At 50.7% G+C, this 18,879-nt stretch overlaps 1 protein-coding gene across 1 annotated transcript; it reads left to right on the forward strand.

Moving 5' to 3' along the window:
* Nucleotides 1-304: 304 nt before the first annotated feature.
* Nucleotides 305-18,011, forward strand: LOC123823778 (WT1 interacting protein). The gene is made up of 8 exons (XM_045846776.1): nucleotides 305-1,219; nucleotides 4,995-5,096; nucleotides 11,571-11,638; nucleotides 11,762-11,824; nucleotides 11,994-12,124; nucleotides 12,918-12,969; nucleotides 13,655-13,723; nucleotides 16,822-18,011. The coding sequence occupies exons 1-8, from the start codon at nucleotides 544-546 to the stop codon at nucleotides 16,960-16,962; spliced, it is 1,302 nt and encodes a 433-aa protein (XP_045702732.1). The 5' UTR covers nucleotides 305-543; the 3' UTR covers nucleotides 16,963-18,011.
* Nucleotides 18,012-18,879: the final 868 nt, after the last annotated feature.

The raw sequence follows: 18,879 nt of genomic DNA on the forward strand, positions 1-18,879 counted from the left end.
GAGGGAAGATGTGGGAAACGTTTGTCAGCTGCTCCTATTTCTCTGGCCGGGACTGCGGGAGCCACCTCCAGCTCGGCCCGCGTGCATCTTTCCGTAGGAACAACAGTCTGGGCGCACGAGAGCGGCCAGCCACCCCAAGCCAGCTCTGAGAAGTGTCGCACTCGGGCCTCCGTGCCCCTTCGCTTTCCCGGAGCCGCAGCAGCCGCCGCCACTCCCCCACATTCCAGAGGCCGCAGCGCCGTCTCCTTCCTCGCATTCCTGCTCCCACAAAGGAGTCCCTCCGCCCCCACGCAGCCGCGGGAGGAGGGGGCGCGGCCCAGAACGTCAGAGCGCGCACATTCCTCCGCCTCGCGCCAGTGAGCGGAGCGCAGCGGTCCCCGGACTGCGTGGCTTGCCGAGCGACCCCGGCCCGGCGCTGGCCCCGCCCCGCGCCCAGGGGTCCCGGGGCGGGCTCCGGGTTCGGGCGGACGATGCAGCGGCGCAGCCGGACCAGCGGCGGGAAGCAGAGGCGGAGGTGACGCGCGAGGGCCGGCGGGCCGGGCCATGCAGCGTTCTCGGGCGGCTGAGGACGAGGCGGCTCTGCTCCTGACTGGGCTGGCCCTGCGGGAGCTGCAGCCATGCGGTGACTCTCCGGGCCGGGGTCGGCAGGGGCCGCGGCCGGGGCCTGGAGACGAGGTGGCGCCGGCGCTGGGCCGCCGAGGGAAGGGCGGCGCCAGCGGCCCCGAGGCCGGGGTGGACGGACTGAGCCGTGGTGAGCGCGGCCCGAGGCGCGTGGGGGCTCCCGAGCTGAGCGCGAAGCCAGCGGGCAGCCCGCGGACCAGCCTGGCGGGCTTTGACGGCAGCGGTGGCAGCGCCCGCTCCAGCGGCATCAGTCTGGGCTACGACCAGCGCCACGGCAGTCCACGCTCCGGCAGCACGGACCCGCGTCCCGGCCCCGGGCCGCCGTCGGTGGGCAGCGCCCGCTCCAGTGTGTCCAGTCTGGGTTCCCGCGGCTCCGCCGGCGCTTACGCCGATGTGCTCCTGCCCGGTGCCGGCCCCGGCCCCGGCCCCGCGCGGACTCGCTCCCCGGAGCCTGCTGGGCCGGCCACCTTCCCTCTGCCTTCGCTCCCGCTGCCCCTGGGCCGAGAGGCCGGCCCGAGCGCAGCGGAGCGGCGGCTAGAGGCGTTGACGCGAGAGCTGGAGCGGGCACTGGAAGTGCGAACGGCGCGGGACTACTTCGGTGAGCGGGTCTTGACGGCGGCAGAGTGGTGGCCGGCTTGGCGGAGGACAGGCTTGGGTGGCCTGGGGCTGGCGCTGTCGCTGTCGAGGGCCGGGATGAGGAGGGGGACTCGGCGGTGTGTTTCGTAGGAGTGTGAGTGTGAATCGCTGGCCTCTTCTCTAGGTCATGCCACCGGACAGGGGTTCTGAGAAAATGAGTTGAAGCCCTTAACCTAACTGAGAGGAAAAGTCGTGTTAATAGGCTGAACAAGCCATTTCCGGATAATTTTTTTCTTAACCCTTGGCACTTGCCTCTGTTCATCCCACTCGATGATTTGTGACCAGGGTTGGCCTAAGCTGTGTAGGGCCCCAGCCCTCTCGGTGTTTCCCCACCCCAGCAGTATAGGTTGTGGAGACCGGGTGGTGGATTGGTTCAGGTACCAGCAGACCCGCCTGACCTCAGGCCCCACCTGACCTGACCTGAGATGGTAGCTGTTGGAGGTAGAGTGGTGAGGGAGGAAGAGTCCACCTTGAGGGGGAAGGGAGGGGAGGGGGACCAAGTCTGTCACAACGGGCTTTCCTCTCTCCGGGCTGCGCTTTGTACATGGGATGTTTCCAAAGGGAATCCTGCTTGACAGCATTTGTAAAGCTCACCGGTTTTTGACAGTCTCCCTTTCCAAGTCTGAGCCTGGTCCACACAGATCTCCATTAGTCCTTTGGACAACTCTTAGGACTCTTAAAGCTTGAGGTTCTTAGAAGAGGCCTGGGGAGGGGGTTTCCTTCCCTCCCTCACTGATAAGTAGGAAAGCTGAGGAACCCAGCTTTGGTGGGGGGAAGGGGAGGGGGGCGGCTGGTGAGGCGGCGGAGCTGGCTGGTGGTTATCCTGGCCAGGGACTGAGGCTGTCTGGGGTTTCGTGCATTCATTCCTGCTAGCAGCTCAGGAATCCAGAACTGGATCATGAGGGAGGAGGAGGCTGTATGTGACAGGTCAGATGGGGGCATTTCAGGTAGAGGAAGGAATGGGGGCAAAAGGAGGCAGGGCAAGTAAAGATGTAGATTGTCCCACTACATTCTCCGGGGTTGCAGCCCAGGAGGGATCAGGTGGTCAAGGGGGTGTATGGGGCTGCTTTTGGAAGGGGAGATGCAGAAGGGTTTCAGGCTCATCTGGGAGCAATATGATGAGAATGTCTGGTGTGACTGCTGTGGCTTCTCCTAGAAGCAGGGTGATGAGTTTAGGAAGTTGCTGCCTCTTGTGCCTGGCTGGTGCAGGAGCAAAAGCTGTCTTCTGAAGAGAAAGACTTTTCATTGCTCTGTGCACAAAAGGCTGTGCATTTTCCTGCCCCTACCTACCACAGAACCTGGTGGGGGTGTGTTCTGTGGGCTTCTGCAGCTCCAAATGAATCTTTGTGTGAAGATTAAGTGGCCAGACGCAGGCAGGTAATGGGAGAAGTGAAGGGGCTCAACACACAAGACCACAGTGGGGAGGGAGTGGGTCAGCCTTTCTAGTAAAGGGAGCTGCTGCTTAGTTCCAGCCTGCCGAAACAGTGGAAGGGGGAGGTGAGTGATGACAGATCTTTGTTTTCAAGAGAAGCTGGATTTAGGTAACAGGTTTCTGATTTTAAAAATACAGTCAACTATTTGCTTGAATGGCTGATATTTTACATTTTAGAACTATAAAAGTGGCAATTTCATGTGATTCAACCTGAATAATACATTTTACACAAGGAAGTCTGCAGGTAATCTGAGCCCAAATGATTTGTAGCAAACCTCATTCTCAGGGTGGGTGTCTTCCTCTCTCTGCCATTCCTTCCTCCTTGACTCTGGCACCAGCTGACTTCCTTCCTGGTCCTTCTGCCATTCATTGGTGTCTTGGGAACTTTCCCATCTCTCCTCACCAAGTTCCATTGCCATTAGCCAGCCAGCAGCCTCAGGTTTCTGTAACCTCTTTAAGTTTGGTGACCTCTCTGCCTTCTCCTCAGCCACTGACTCCCAGAGCCATACCCTGTTTTGGCTGCCCTTCTGTAGTCTTCAGTTCTGACTGTGGCATCTGTCTCACTACTACCTCTGATTCCTCTCATTGCTGTCTGCCCTGTGGAACTCGACTCCAAGTCAGTGCTGCAGCCTGTAGTTTTGCTGCACACCAGGGGCCGGGGTGATGGTCTTCTGTTCTTCTAGGTGCCGTCCACCACCCTAAGCCTTGGTCAGTTCTCTCTTGTGTTCCTCCAGCAACATTCCTCTGTCCTTCAGCCCTGCCTTTTGTACTTGTCTGAGAAAGTTGAGGTCAGCAGCTGTCTTCCCCAGTGGCTTCCTGTTCTTTTCCCCATGGGTTCTCAGTCCACATCCAGATCTGAGGACAAGGGTCCTTCTGTCTCCAACCACACCTTCAGCTTCCCTCTTTCCACTGCCCTTGTCCTTTGGTTATAAGTATGGACAAGGATCTTTCATTAAAAAAAAACAAAACCCTGACTTCTGGCGGTCATGACTGTCTTCTCCATTCACCTGGGTCACCACCAGCCACCTCTACCTTCCTGCCTGGGTTTCAGAGTGAATGATCTGGTCCTCCTAAGCCCTGGGGGAACAGTCATGGGTGACCCAAGACAGAGTAGGAGAAAACCCGATCTGGGAAGGGTGAGGAACCAGGTGCAGGTCATGTCCTGGAAACCAAAGAGGAGAGGATCCCTTGTAGCATTGTCCAAACGGCAAGTCATGGATTTGCAGTTAGGAGATGGCCAAGTGCAGACTATGCTTGCTTTCTTGACTGAGGGAAGGAGGGAAACGGGGTGGCTGATGGAGGGAGAGGGACTTTTTAAGATGGAAGAGGCTTGACCATGGTTAAATATTAAGGAGAGAGATCTGGTAGAAAGCAGGAGGGAGAGGGTGAGGGTAGCAGGCCCTAGAGCAGCCAGGTTCGGGTCCACCAGGCAGGTGGAGTGGGACCCCCTGGGTAGCTCTGAGAAGGGCATTTCTGATGTGTGACCTGGCCACCTATGGGCTGGGTGTCCAGGAGCACTGGTCAGGGAGTCCTCTAGGGCCAGTACCAAATTTTGCCCTGGCATTCCTTGCTACCCCTCCCCTGCCTGCTGGGTACCCCACCCTATGCTAGAGTGGTCTCTGATTCCACCTAGCAATCCCAGATGCCCTGCTTAAAAATCACATACTCAGACTTGTTTTTAATCAGCTTTATTTTCCTCCATAGCACTTGCTTCCTCCTGAGGTGCTATGTGTTTTCTGTCTCCCTCCACTGGAATACAAGCCCCTGAGGGTGGGAACTTGATTGGTGCATTGTAGACTCTCCGGCACTTAAGTGTGCAGGGCGTGTGGCAGGCCATCGCTGTCGATGTGCCGACTGACAAGAGAATAAGTGAACCTTAGGGTACAGATGAGAACAGTGTGGCTGGGGCAGGTCAGTGACTCTGCCCTGTCTGTGACTGTGTGGTCTTCATTCCTTCTGGATCGTAGACAGAAGAAAGGACTTTTCCCTAGTCCAAGAGCAGGTCATGGGGGAAGGGGTTCAGAATAACTTTCTAGGTAAAAACAGGTCATAATGATTTTGATCGTAAGGATGACTCTGTGCCGGGTGCTTTGCTAAACAACAGCAGCAACAAACCTGACATAGTGGGTACCCTTTTATTGTCCCTGTGTTAGCCATTAGTAACTGCGTGCTGGAGGCCTAGAGAAGTTCACTTGCCCAGGGTCAGGCGGGTGGGAAGCATTAGGACTGGGAGTTGCATGCATGTCTCTCCAACCCCACAGTCATGGTGCTGACTACTGCTGTCTCCTGCCTCTCCCGCCCATAGGCATTTGCATCAAGTGTGGGCTTGGCATCTATGGAGCAAGGCAAGCGTGCCAGGCAATGGGGAGCCTGTATCACACCGACTGCTTCACCTGTGACTCCTGTGGTAGGTAACCTCTTTATGGCCCCTCTGGCACCATGAACTGCTTTGCACCTTAGTCCCAGGTAGATGGACTCCCAGGTCTGACCTAGGCTGAAGTGTGGAGGAGGCTAAATGGTGGCCCCTTTCTCCCTAGCCCTGGCCTGTTTGAGAGGCCCAAGGCCCTGGGAAGATATGTGGGGCCAGGGAGGAGCCTTTCGCTGGCCGTAGAGAAAGGCTCCCTCTCTGGGCCAGGGCTTTGGAGCTTTCATGCCGTGTAGGGTGCTGATGTCTCCTGGCTGCCTAGGTGCTGTGCCTTTTCCCTGCTTGGATATGGGGCTAATATTTCTTTTCCATGCAATTCTTTTTTGTCTGAATTTTGCACACAGTATAAACTGTAAATGTTATAATTTAACCTAGACAAAGTTACAAAAAGAGAAAAGTAACTATAACTCAACCAGCATAATAAATCTGTACTCTTGATTTTCCTGATGACCCTTCAGGCTTTGTCCCAAAGCAGACATCTTTCATTCATTTACACTAAACATTTTAGTGTTTTATTTTATTTAAGTATGGTACAGGCCCAGTGTTAAGTCAAATCATTCTGAGAAGCTGTTTTTCCAATAGCAGAAAAACACTTATTTTTCCATTATTGTAGGAATTCTTCACACATCTTGGATAAAGTTCTTTGTTGGATATATATATATATATATATATATATATATATATATATATATATATATATATATATATATATAAAATTCTTTTTTATTTTATTTTAAAGATTTTATTTATTTATCTTTAGAGAAGGAGAGAGAAAGAGAGGGAGAGAAACATCAATGTGTGGTTACCTCTCAGGGGCCCCCCACTGGGGACCCTGCCCACAACCCAGGCATGTGCCCTAACTGGGACTCGAACTGGCGACCTTTTTGTTTGCAGGCTGGCACTCAATCCACTGATCCATACCAATCAGGGCTGTAAATTCTTTTCCTGACTGATTCTTGCTACATTACTTTCAAAATGAAGTCTTTTGATGAAAAGACATCTTAATGAAGTCCAATTAATCTTTGTTGATAGTTATTTCTTTTAATGTCCTCTCCCTGAGGACAAATCTTTGTAGTGTCATGTTTTAGACGTGAGTTTTTATTTTGTAAGCTTATTAAACACACACACTCTGTATTCTGCGTCTAATATTCCCAGTCTCTGATGTCTTCTGAAGTCCTGCTTCTGCGGTTTATTGTTTACTCTTAGTCATGATGCCTCGTTTTCTCACGTGTTTTGTAACTTTGGATTGTGGCAGTATGCCTGAGGAAGTTCGTCGAGGTCTGTGTTGAAGGTTCATTTTCCTAGGGAATCTTTGGAAGCTTTCTGTTAAGGAAAGTTTTAAACTTTAAAGGAGGAAAATGTATTTTTTTCTTTTATGAGTATTCTTATATACTCATGGACTTTTACTCATGCAATATATTGCAATAGAGTCATCATTCTTTTTCATGTACAAATTGTCTCAAACTTGGCTGGAGGAAGTCCCTTCCAGTTGGCTCCTGTGCCCTTTGACATGTTCCCATCATTCTTTGAGCACTTCTTTGCTCTGGCACAAGATGTTCTAGGTTTATCTTTGTTTTTAATTGAGTGTAATTTATATATAGTACAGCAAACAGATCCTAAGTATATGGTAAAAAGATTTGGATAAGTGTATATATTTTTATGTAACCCTAACAAAGATACAGAAAAAATATTTTTTAATCTTTCCCGAGGACATTTTTTCATTGCCTTTAGAGAGAGAAGGGGTGAGGGGAGGGAGGGAGGAAGAGAGGGAAGGATGGAGAGAGAGACACACACACACACACACACACAGAGACACGGAGAAACATTGATTGGTTGCCTCCTGTACATGCCCTGACTGGGGATCGAACCTGTAACCTAGGTATGTGCCCTGACCAGAAATTGAACCCACAGTTTTTCAGTGCACAGGATGACTCTCCAACAAACTGAGCCACACTAGCCAGGGATTGAAAATTTTAAACACCCTAGAAACTTCTCTCTTGCTTTTTGTAATTACTCTGTATGCTCCCCGGTCAGTCCACATAACCAGTGTCATTCCCACCACCGTAGATTAGTTTTGTCAGTCCTAGAACTTTATATAAATACAAGCATGTAGTATGTACTGTTTGGTGGTTGTTTTTTTTGCTAAGCATATCAATTTTTTTCCCATGTTATTGCATGGACTAAAGGAGTCGTAGCTCACTCCTTTTTTGTTGCTCAGTAGGAGTCTATGGTACGAATACACCACATTTATATATCACAATTTATTTATCCATTGGACTCTTGGTAGATACTAGATTGTGCTATGAACATTCTTGTACAGGTCATTTGTGGACAAATGTTTTCTTTTCTCTTGGGTAAGTTACAAGAAGTGGAATTTCTGGGTCATGGGCTAAGTGTATGTTTAACTTCATAAGAAACTGGCAAACTGTTTCTAAAGGGCTTGTACCATTTTATACTCCTACTAGGAAGTATAAGAGAGTTGGGTTAGTCTGTGTGTCAGCTAGGTCAATTGGTATTTTAGTCTTTTCAATTTTAGCCATTCTACATAGGTATGGCATAGTATCTCATTGTGATTTTAATTTGTATTTCCCTGAGAACTAATGAGGTTGAGCATCTTTTTGTTTGCTTCTTGGTCATTTGTATCATATATTGTGAAGTCTGTTCAAGTCTTTGGTTTTTAAATTGGGAGTTATTTGTCTTTACTGCTTAGCTGTAGGGAAAAAAATATATCCTCTGAGTACAAGTTGTTTTCATGTTGTTGTTTTATAGTTACTATTTTTTATGACTTAAAAGTTTTTTGTCTCCCTTTAAGTCATGAAGATAGTTTCCTGTGTTTTCTTCCAGCAGCTTTGGCTTTCTCATTTTTATGTTTAGGTTGATAACCCATTTCACATTAATTTGTATGTGTGGTATGAAGTATGAAATTGAGTGTTTTCTTCTTCTTCTTCTTATTTTAGAGAGAGGGGATGAGGCGGGGAGAAAGAGAGGGAGAGAAACATTGATGTGAGAGAAAAACATCCATTGGTTGCTTCTTGTATGTGCCCTGACCAAGGATTGAACCTGAAACCCAGGCATGTGCCCTGACCAGGAATTTAACCTGTGACCTTTTGCTTTGCAGGATGATGCCCAACTAACTGAGCCACGCCGATCAGGGCTGAATTTTATTTTTTTCCCACGTGGTTATTCAGTTGTGAAGCACTAGGTGCTAAAAAGATTTTGCTTTCCCACTTGTGTGTTTGCTGAAATATTTATGGGTCTACTTTTGGACTCTGTTCTGTTCCAGTGATCTTTTTGTCTGTCCTTGTCCCAATATTATTACACTATCTTGATTACTGTAAATCTTACAATAGGAGGTAGTGTAAGTCTTTACATTTTGTTGATCTTTTTCAAGATATTTTAGTTATTCTGTGTGGTTTTTTTAAAGATTTTATTTATTTCCAGAGAGAGGGGAAGAGAGGGAGAAAGAGATGGAGAGAAACATCAATGTGTGGTTGCCTCTCATATGCCCCCTACCAGGGACCTGGCCCACAACCCAGGCATGTGCCCTGACTAGGAATCGAACCAGTGACCCTTTGGTTCGAAGGCCGGCACTCAATCCATTGAGTCATACCAACCAGGGCTACTCTTTATATTTGTATATAAATTTCGAAATTGGCATATCAATCTTCCTCCCCCCACTACCCCCATGAGTGCTGGCATTTTGATTGGGCAGCATTGAATGTATAGATCAATTTGAGGAGAATTGATACCAGCACATATGAAGCCATGAAGATGGTTGTCAGGAACTGTGCAGGGTCTGTGACAAGTCAGCTGCCACCATTTGTGCGGATGCTGACTGAAGACGTGAGCTGACCAGGCAGAGGCTCAGCACCACAGGCTGCGTGTGTGCCCTGTTTGCATCCTGCCTGCCCTCCTGAGCCCCGCAGGGGTGGCATGAGGTGGCCTGTGTGGATGCTGGATACACAGTGGGCGTGTGTCAGGGCTGAGGATCCCTGAGCTTAGGGAACTCCAGTATTTTATAAAGGGCTGCCAGCAAAGCTCTCTGACCCTTGCCCTGGAGGAGCACATCTTTATTATCCTGGACAGCAGACAAACCTGACCTCTGCTTCAGAGGAAGATGCTATATCTCTGCCTTCTAAGCAGTTTGCTCCACAGATGTCCATGGAAAGATAATCCAGAATGAAAGCTGCCAGCCCTTGGTTTGTACAATGCGCAGAACTGGGAGAAACCCAGCGGAGAGCTGTATTCCGGCAGTGGTATTCTCTTTTTATGTAGGTCTTTTACAGTTCCTCTCAGCAAAGTTTGGTTTTTCAGAGTGAGGTCAGACATGTCTTCCATTAAGTTTATCCCTTATGGATTTTTTTGGATACCATTATAAGGGCAGTTTTAAAAATTATAAGTTTGTTTTCCAATCATTTGTTGCTAGCATATAAAAATATGTTGGGTTTTTATATGCTGTTCACCTATTCTACAACCTTGATAAACTCACTTATTCTAGTATTTTTTTTTATTTTTTTGTTTTTTAAGGTTTTACTTATTTATTTTTAGACAGAGGGGAAGGGAGGGAGAAAGAGAGGGGGAGAAACATGTGGTTGCCTCTCATGCTCCACACACTGGGAACCTGGCCTGCCACCCAGGCATGTGCCCTGACTGGGAATTGAACCAGTGACCCTCTGCTTTGTAGCCCAGAGCTCAATCCACTGAGCTACACCAGCCAGGGCTATTCTAGTAGTTTTCTCAAGATTCATTATAATTTTCTACATAATACAATCATGTCATCTGTGTTTAAAAGTAGTATTACTTGCCCTGGCTGGTGTGGCTCAGTGGTTTGAGTGCTGGCCTACAAACCACAGGGTTGCTGGTTTGATCCCAGTCAGGGCACATGCTGAGTTGTGGGCCAGGTCCCCAGTTGTGGGGGCATGTGAGAGGCAACCACACATTAATGTTTCTCTCCCTCTTTTTCTCCCTGTCTTCCCCTCTCTAAAAATAAATAGTCTTACTTTTCCTTCCCGATTAAAAAAATATCTCCTTGTCTTATTTTTGCACCGTGTGTGGCCAGTGTTGAGCCCTAAGTGGAGAAGCATTTACTGTTTCACCATCGTGCCTGGTGTCAGCTGTGGGTTTGCATGGATGCCCCTCACCAGGTGAAGGAGGCGCCCTCATGTTGCTGGTTAGGGGCTGAGTCTTCCTGACTCTCATGGGGATGCTTCTCACAGCTGTTGGGGGTGCTGTTTTGACAAGGATGCCTCTTTCCTGTTCAGCTCCCTCACCTGGTCAGAGTTGTATTTCTGATGTTTATGGAGTAAGGAAATTCATTCTGAAAAGTGTTCTCAGTTTCACTGAAGTAAATGTGATTTTTTAAAAAAAATTAGAACATCAATATACATTTAAAATACTTCAAATATTTGGCAACCTCTTACAATAATTCTGCTGACAACATGTTCTATTTAATTTTTATTACTTACTATATGAAAAGATGCTTAACAGCACTAATAATCGGGAAAGTGCCAATTAACACCACAGTGAGATACCACCTCACACCTGTCAGAATGGCTACCATCAATAAATCAACACACCAGAGCTGGTGAGGATGCAGAGGGAAGGGAGCCCTCGTGTACTGTTGGTGGGAATGCAGCCACTGTGGAAAGCAGTATGGAGTTACCTCAAAAAATTAAAAGTACAATTACCTTATGAACTAGCGATTCCACTTCTGAGTATTTATCCAAAGAATCCAAAAACAGTCATTCAACAAGATCCATGCATTTCTGTGGTTATTTTATATGCAGCATTATCTGCAATGGCCAAGACACACAGCAGCCCAAGTGTCTGTCAGTAGATGGTTGAATAAAGAAGCTGTGGTACATACATACACTAAAATACTTGGCTGTAAAAAGAACGAAATCTTACCATTTGTAACAACATGGATGGATCTAGGGGGCATTATACCAAGTGAAATAAACCAGAAAAGACAACAGGTGATCTCATATATATGTGGGGTATTAAAAAAAAAGAACAAACCAAACAGAAACAGACTCATCAACACAGACAACAGACTGCTGGTTGCCGTGTGGGAGGGGGTTGAGGAGGCTGGGTGGAAAAGATGGAGGGATTAAGAAGTACAGAAGAGTTGCAGATGGAAAATACAGCTTAGGGAATACAGTCAACGATATTGTATGATGTCAGATGGGCACTGTACTTACTGGGGGGATCGCTTCATAGGTCATTTAAATATTTAATCACTGTGTTGTACACCCTAAATGAATATTGTATGTCAGTTGTAATTGAAAAGTAAATTAAAAAAATTAGTATAATGATAAGATAGCATTAAAGGGAAATTTACAAAATTGTCCATAACCCGTGTCTCGTCTGTTGGAGGAGGGTGCTGAGAAGTGGCAGCAGGGACCCATCCCTGGTCTCCAGCAGCCCAGGGACCCCTCTCGACCCCCGTCCTTGCAGGGAGACGACTTCGTGGGAAGGCGTTCTACAATGTGGGCGAGAAAGTGTACTGCCAGGAGGACTTCCTGGTGAGTCAAAGGGGCAGGGTCCCTCTGGATTCCCATGCACACCTGAGGCCAGGAGCCAGCTGCTGGCTGGGCAGTGAGTGCCCCTTTGTCACGTAACCTCCTGGACCCTGTGTCTCCTGCCAGTACTCCGGGTTCCAGCAGACGGCTGATAAGTGCAGCGTGTGTGGACACCTCATCATGGAGATGGTGAGAGCCTCCCCCAGCCTCCTGGGGCCTCTCTGGCAGGGGTGAACTCAGGCCCCCACCCTTTTCACCTGTTCAGACCTGCCAGGGGCTTGGAGCCTGAGCCTGTTCCGGGGGCTGTGCTGACTGAGCCTGCCACCCGCACTGACCCTTCAGGGCCTCTCACCCCCAGATCCTCCAGGCCCTTGGGAAGTCCTATCACCCAGGCTGCTTCCGGTGCTCCGTGTGCAACGAGTGCCTGGATGGGGTGCCCTTCACCGTGGATGTGGAGAATAACATCTACTGCGTCAGAGACTATCACACGTGAGTAGCTGCATGCGGAGCAGGCATGACTCCCACCATTTCTTCTGCCTTCCCTGGAAACATTTTCCTGGCTTGACTGTGTTCTCATTCTTGATCTGTTCACTTCCGGCCTCCCCTTGTGTGCTCAGCAGTTGGGTCAAGGCACAAGGCACAGATCTCTGTCTTGAGCTCCCTCTCTCAGGTGGTTCAGCCACCACCCATCTCTTTGTTCTTGCCACCTTTGCCTGCATGCTCCCCCCTCCTAGTGGTAGGGACTTCCCTTACTGCCCCACCTGGCATCTAAAGGTCTGCTTGGGGGGGCCAGGCCTCTTCTGCCTGGGATGGGGGTTGGGGTCTCTGCCCGTCCAGTCCCCATGTGAGCAGCCACTCTGTTCTCCCTTGCTGTGACTCCAGGCTCAGGCCCTGGAGCTCTGGTCCTATGTTGCTGCCTTGGATGGGGTCAGTACCTGGCATAGATCCTTGGTACTCAGCATGGAGTCAGGCTTTGCAGGCATCTCAGTTAGAGGGCAGCCCAAATCTGGACATTAGTGGGCAGGGATCTTGCAGGAAGTGTGAGGAAGAAGGTTGAATGGGCCTGAAGCCATCCTGGTGGAGGTAATCAAGTGGAGGTGACTTGGAGAGCCAGATGAAAGGCCGGTGCCAAGAAAGCATGGCAGAAGTTGCCCCCACCCCAGGGTGTCCACAGAAGGAAAGGGGGCCTGACGCTTGGGCACTGTCCTGGGGGTGGGCCTGCCCTGTGCCCTTGACCTCTGATTACTCAGCTGGCCGCTTCTGGTTTTCTTTATTTTCCTAGGGTCTTTGCACCAAAATGCGCCTCCTGTGCTCGTCCTATCCTCCCTGCACAGGTAGGAACCACTCACCAGGTGATGGCGAGGTGCCTGGCCCAGCCCAGTCCCTGCCTGGTCCTGCCTGGATCAGCCCCAGTCCTTGGGCTCCCGTGGGAGGGCTGAGCAGATGCTCCTGCTCCGTATTCCTCAGGGTCAAAGGGTATGCATTGTGCCCGTGCATAGAGTTAGAGGGACATGGTGGCCCCTGCTGCTTGGCTGCCCTCAGCTCCTTTGCCCATGGATGGAGGAACTGTTCCTGGGTCTGGTACCTCTGCAGGCGGAGCTAGTGGGGGAACCAAAGGGATGAGGGGACAGTCCATGCAGGAGACATCTTTGGGGAGGGCAGCCTTCCGAGGCGCTGGGTCTTCCACATACGCTGGTTCTGTCCCAGGCTGGGGAAGCAGGATTGGCAGTGGTCTCTTGACTCCAAAGTGCTGAAAAGAATAGGTACCCACATGTTTACGCCTGTGTGCTGGCTCTTGTAGACGTGGGTGTGCTTGTGGCTACAGCCTTGGGCACAGGCACATCCATTCTCATGCATCTACTGGTGCCCGTTCCGGCCGCATGGAAACCCAGGTGTCAGTGCTGACGCGGGCAGGAGTGCACGCCCACCGTGACCAGCACGTGATGTAGGTTTGTGCCCCCCCCTACAGTTCACTTCTCATCCCAGCTTATTATGTGTGAACCCCATCTCTTCCTCCAGGGCTGTGAGACAACCATCCGTGTGGTGTCCATGGACAGAGACTACCACGTGGAATGTTACCACTGTGAGGTGAGCTTGCTGCCCCCCCACCCCATCCTGCAAGGCTAGAGGCTGGGACAGTGCCCCTTCCCACAGGTCCCCGCCTCTCGAGGTGTTCTGTGGGCCCATCTCCTCCTCATGGTTTCTCACCCATTCCACCTGTCCTCCCCCCGCCATGAGCCCTGTCCCCGAGATAATGTTCTCTCAGCCTGTTTGCTATTCAGTCAATATTTACTAGTGATTTACAGTTGGGGGGGGCGGTTATTGTAGATCACGTAGAATATAGTCCTGCTCCCATGGGAGAGCCAAGTCTTCAGGCATTATCTACACAGATCATTGTTGCTTCACAGAGAGTTTTCAGAGTACACAGAAGGCCTTGGAAATCAGGGTGAGCTTTCTGGAGGAGGTAACACTGAAGCTAAGATTTGAAAGATGAATGAGAGGTAGCCAAGGAGGCAGTGAGAAGGGCATTTTCAGGCAGGTGAAGCAGACTGTGCTTAGGTGTGAAGATTGGTATGTTGTTTGGTTTCAGTGGAGAGGTTGGCAGGAGCTGGGGACAAAAGGCCACACGAGCTAAGGAGTGTGGACTTACCCTGAGGGCAGTAGAGAATGACCAGAAAGGGTGACACGACAGATTTTAGAATGGGCACTCAGCACTGTGCAGAGAATGAATGGAGGAAGGGGGGCAGGCAGCTGAGGTTCCCTGAGGAGGCTGGTCCTGGACTCAGGGAAATAAATCGAATTGAGTGATTGTTAGGTAGTAAAAATAACTGGATTCGGTCAGTGACTGGATGTGGGAGTTTGGGGGTTGGGAGGTGTCATGAGGACCCCAGGAGAAAGGTGAGGGCAACAGGGGGGAGTAAGATACTCTTATTTTTGGCAGCTGGAGACACCTGAATAGAGGTGTCCAGGTGGCAGCTAGATGGCCTGGGGTTCAGACTTTGACTCCAGGTACAAGTATGTGGGAGTCATTGACATATGTAACTGTCCTTTCTGATCTTCTGCCCTGTGGTTTCTATAGCCTTGGCCTGCCTGAGATCTCAATTCAAGGAGACCAGGCTTCCCTCTTTGGGCAGCCTGGAAAATCTCTCCTGGTCATAACTTGGAGCAGTTGTACAGTTCACCTATTTAGGTGAACTAAGTTATCCCTTCTCTCAGAGATCACTGACCTGCCTTGCCTGTGGTCTGGGGTCTGAGAATCCATTGTTTGATATATTTTGCCTGGCTTTTCATTGTTAAAGGTAGGATGGGAAGTCCAGTCCTTGTTACTGTGGTGGCCTGAAGCAGGAGCCTGGCCTGGGTTGGTAGATGGCTGCTGAAGCCACGGGAGTGACAGGTCTTCCAGGGAGAGCTGGGGTGGAAGGAGCGGGGTTCAGAATGGTCCGAAGAGCAGCAGCATTTGCAGGGATGTGTGGAGGCAGAGCAATATGTGGGGAGGCCGAGAATGGGTGAATGAGGAGGTAGGAGAAAAAGCTAGGAGAGCAGTTGGGTTTTAGAGCCCAGGGAAGGAGCAGGAGTGAGAAATCTTCAGTCATCAAAGGTCCATGTGGAACCAGGTTGCCCAGGTGGGGCAGGTGGCCCAGTGGGAACAGGAATCCTGCTGGTGGAACAGGGAAGGAGGATCCTGGCCTGCAGAGGGTCACGGTCCCCCTCTCCCAGTAATGGCGTCCTGTTCTGCTGTCCTGGAGCCTATGGTGTCCCTTTGGGATCACTAAGCACAATCCCTAGGGTAAGGTTGATCATGGAGTTCAGGAGCAAGTCAAGCACTGGTTGGGTCACACCGAGAGCCTCGGGACTGTTAGACCCTTGGATGGGAACTAGGGTCTCTAAGTCCCTTTTTGTCCCCTTTGGCATGTGGTAGTTAGTAGCAGGGCCATCAGGAAGCTGTGGCAGGACAGGGAGGACACTGGAGACGTGAGTGGCTTGGAACAAGAGGCTCCACTGCAGCAGCCCAGCTCCATCACTTCTGGGGGGCGGGGCAGGTGTTGGTCTCAGGGCCTTCGGGTAACAAGTATCACAGCTTCGAGGCAGGAGTTTGGTCCTGGGTGCAGTGGGAGCATGACCAAAGGGGCCTCCTTGGGGTGGGAGGCAAAACGAAGGGGAAAGTTCTTTGGTCTGGCCCGATCCCACGCTCTCTGCCAGCACACCTCCCATGACTGCCCCACACGCTTCTTGGCAGTAGTTTTAGAGAGGTCACATGCCAGTCACATAACTTGTTAAAAAAATGAGCCCATAACATATACTACACTAGTAAAGTGGTAAGATGAGGGAGGCAAAGCAAAACTCCTTGTTTACTTGATGTCCTCAGTTCTTCTCTTCCATGATCTCTTAAGGCCACTGGGGTCAGGCATTTAACAGCCTTTCCTTCCCAGGATCACCAGGGGCCTCACATGGCAGGATCCAGGAGACGCTTCTCAGTTGTCAGGGCCCTGACCTCTCAGCAGCTTTCTGCGTGCTGAGCAGCCCCTTGTGGGCTGTTGCTGTGCCCTGAGGACCATCCATTTCTGGTTTTCCTCACGTATTTCCCCCTCACATTTCCTTGGCTCAGATCTCCATTTCTTCTTTATATTGGAGCCTCCATGGTTCACGCCATTTGTCCTCTCTTCCAGTTTTCTGTGCTTCCTGGGAGATGTAATCTGGTTTGTTAGGATCATCTCATTTTTTAAAAAGGTTTTATTATTTATCTTTAGAGAAAGTGGAAAGGAGGAAGAAAGGGGTAGAGAAATATCAACATTTGAGAGAAACATCCACGGTTTTCCCCTTGGCCTGCAACACAGGCACCAGCTCCAACAGGGAATTGAACCAGCAACCCTTTGGTTTGCAGGCTGGTGCTCAATCCACTGAGACGCACCAGCCAGAGCAGGGTCATCTCATTTTTATGCCCAGCCCCCATGTACTACCCAGCCCTCCCTCCAAGACTCTAGACTGTGTCACCATCTCCCTCCTCTAAGAGGCACCCAGTTTCCTGTGTCCTATACTGAGCTCCTGACCCCTGACCCTGGAAGAGGAAAAGCCCCAGTCCTCTGGAGGTTGGACAGAGCCCTACTGATCTGCCCACACTCGGGGACCGAGGTGACCAGTATGTTCCCCGAGCCTACTCACACGGGTTGGGCTGTGTTCTTTCCTAGGACTGTGGGCTTCAGCTGAGCGGGGAGGATGGACGCCGCTGCTACCCGCTGGAGGGCCACTTGCTGTGCCGCCGCTGCCACCTGCGGCGCCTTCGGCCAGGGCCACTCCCCTCACCTGCTGTGCATGTCACGGAACTCTGAGCAGGGGCAGGAGCCTGACCCTGGGGCAGTGTGTGTTTGTGTGTGTGAGTGCGTGTGAGGGCAGGCGGGATGGGTGACCCGGGTCCTGGTCGGAGCTTTGCGTCATGGCGGCGCAGCTGCCCCGCCTCTGACGCCCACCACCCGCAATTGCCACCAAGCTGCTGTCCGAGGGGCCGGCCCCACGGCAAAGCTACTATTTATTCACTGTCTGTGCCACCTCCAGCCGCTTCCTTCCGGCTTTGCCGCTCCCTAACCCCCCTTTCTGTTCCGAGACAACCCTTCCCTTCCCTCCCACGGTACCTGCCATGAGCTTCTTAGGGGCAGGCACCCAGACCGATGTGGGTGTAGAGGTGCAGGGTATGCTGGGTGGAGCCAGTTTCCTGCCCCTGAGGGCCCAGGGACCTTCCAAAGCGCTCCGGGCAGGGTGCGGACTGGTGGGCGGCAGTTGGCATAAGGGTGTGCATGTTTGCGTGTCTCATTAGGCGTCTTGCCCACCAGTGTGTGCCTTGTTTGGCTGGGGTCACAGGAGGGTGTGGGGCCTGCAAAAGAGGCTTGTCTTTGGCCATTGTGGTCCCCGGGATTTGGCCCCTTGGATTCCAATGGGTGTTTTCAGCCATGATCCCACCCCACTTCCCCATCCCTATCTCCAGGCTTGGGGATTTCTCCCACCCCATCCCCCATCCTTCAGCCTCGGGGTGGGGGGGGGAGGGGGGGAAGAGCCTTCCTTTACTCGTTGAATTCCAACCGCAAGTCTCGGAGGAGAGACCATGAAGGGGCTACCTGCTCCCGCCACGGGAGCACCTCTGCTGCAGGAAAGCACTATATCAGGCTCCAGGACTAACGCATGTGATTTGACTTAAATTAAGTTTTTCCTTTGAGAATATTTTCATTTTCTTTAAAAGAATATGGTTTTCTTCTAAAACTTGGCCCACCATTGTTATTTTTAGGAAAATTATAAGAAGCTCACAAATGTCCATTTGTATGTCATATTTTCAGGTGGTAAAAGCATTGTAATTTGACTATTTTTGTATAAATGTCTCTAAAATCCCGATATACGTGTCTGCCTTTCAGATTTAGAATAATAGTGTGGGGTTTTGTTTGTTGGTGCTTTATGAATGGTGACCTAATGAAGTGTGACTGGAAGAGATGTAGATTAAATTTTTCTTTGAAAGACACATCAGCACCAGCATCTGGAAAGCCTGGACTTCCCACTGGTAGCCTGTGCTGAGGTTGCTTGTGTGGGTGGCCCTGCGGGCAAGAGGCCAAACCATGATGAATCACAGTGTGCTTTTCCGGGAATATTGACTTAAATCTATTTGTTCCTGTGGGAACCTGAAGCACCTTCTCTTGGCTACTGCTCTTGCCGTCTCTTTCCCCCGCTGTTAGATGTAGGGGCTCTGGTTGTAGGACCATCCCTCTTGGGAGTCACGCGAAAGGAACCAGAAGGTTATGGGGAGTGCCCTTTGGGATGAATGAGAGGGGAGGTGGTGCCAGTGTGGTTCAGCTGAGCTCAGGCCTGGAGCTTGGAGGCCCCCTGGTGGGCTGAGGAAGCAAGTACCGGGAGTATTGGTGATTGTCAGGAGTGTTGAACGCAGAGGTGGTCCTGGGGTGGGAGAAATGTATGTTTCGGGAGAAGGGAACTTGAGCAGGATCAGGGTGGTTTCTTTGAGCAGGAGATCCCAGGAGTGGGAGCCTGTTTCTGGCTTTCTCTTTTTAAAGCAGGGCTGCTTTGCTCTGTAGCCAGTTATCACAGTTTTTTTCTGGTTGTCCTCTTTTTTGCTTCTGGTGCCAAAGCTGCTTTGCTCTTGGTTCTCCTTGCTGGTAATTCAGCCCTTCTTTTTTCCTTTGTGTCTGCTGTTTCCTTTGTGTCTTCCTTTGTGTGGAGGTGGCCTTGGATCTTCCTGCTCCACCCTGGTC

The sequence above is a fragment of the Phyllostomus hastatus genome, unplaced genomic scaffold (assembly GCF_019186645.2).
Source record: "Phyllostomus hastatus isolate PE091 unplaced genomic scaffold, TTU_PhHast_1.1 phas_contig_5, whole genome shotgun sequence".
Classification (NCBI taxonomy): domain Eukaryota; kingdom Metazoa; phylum Chordata; class Mammalia; order Chiroptera; family Phyllostomidae; genus Phyllostomus; species Phyllostomus hastatus.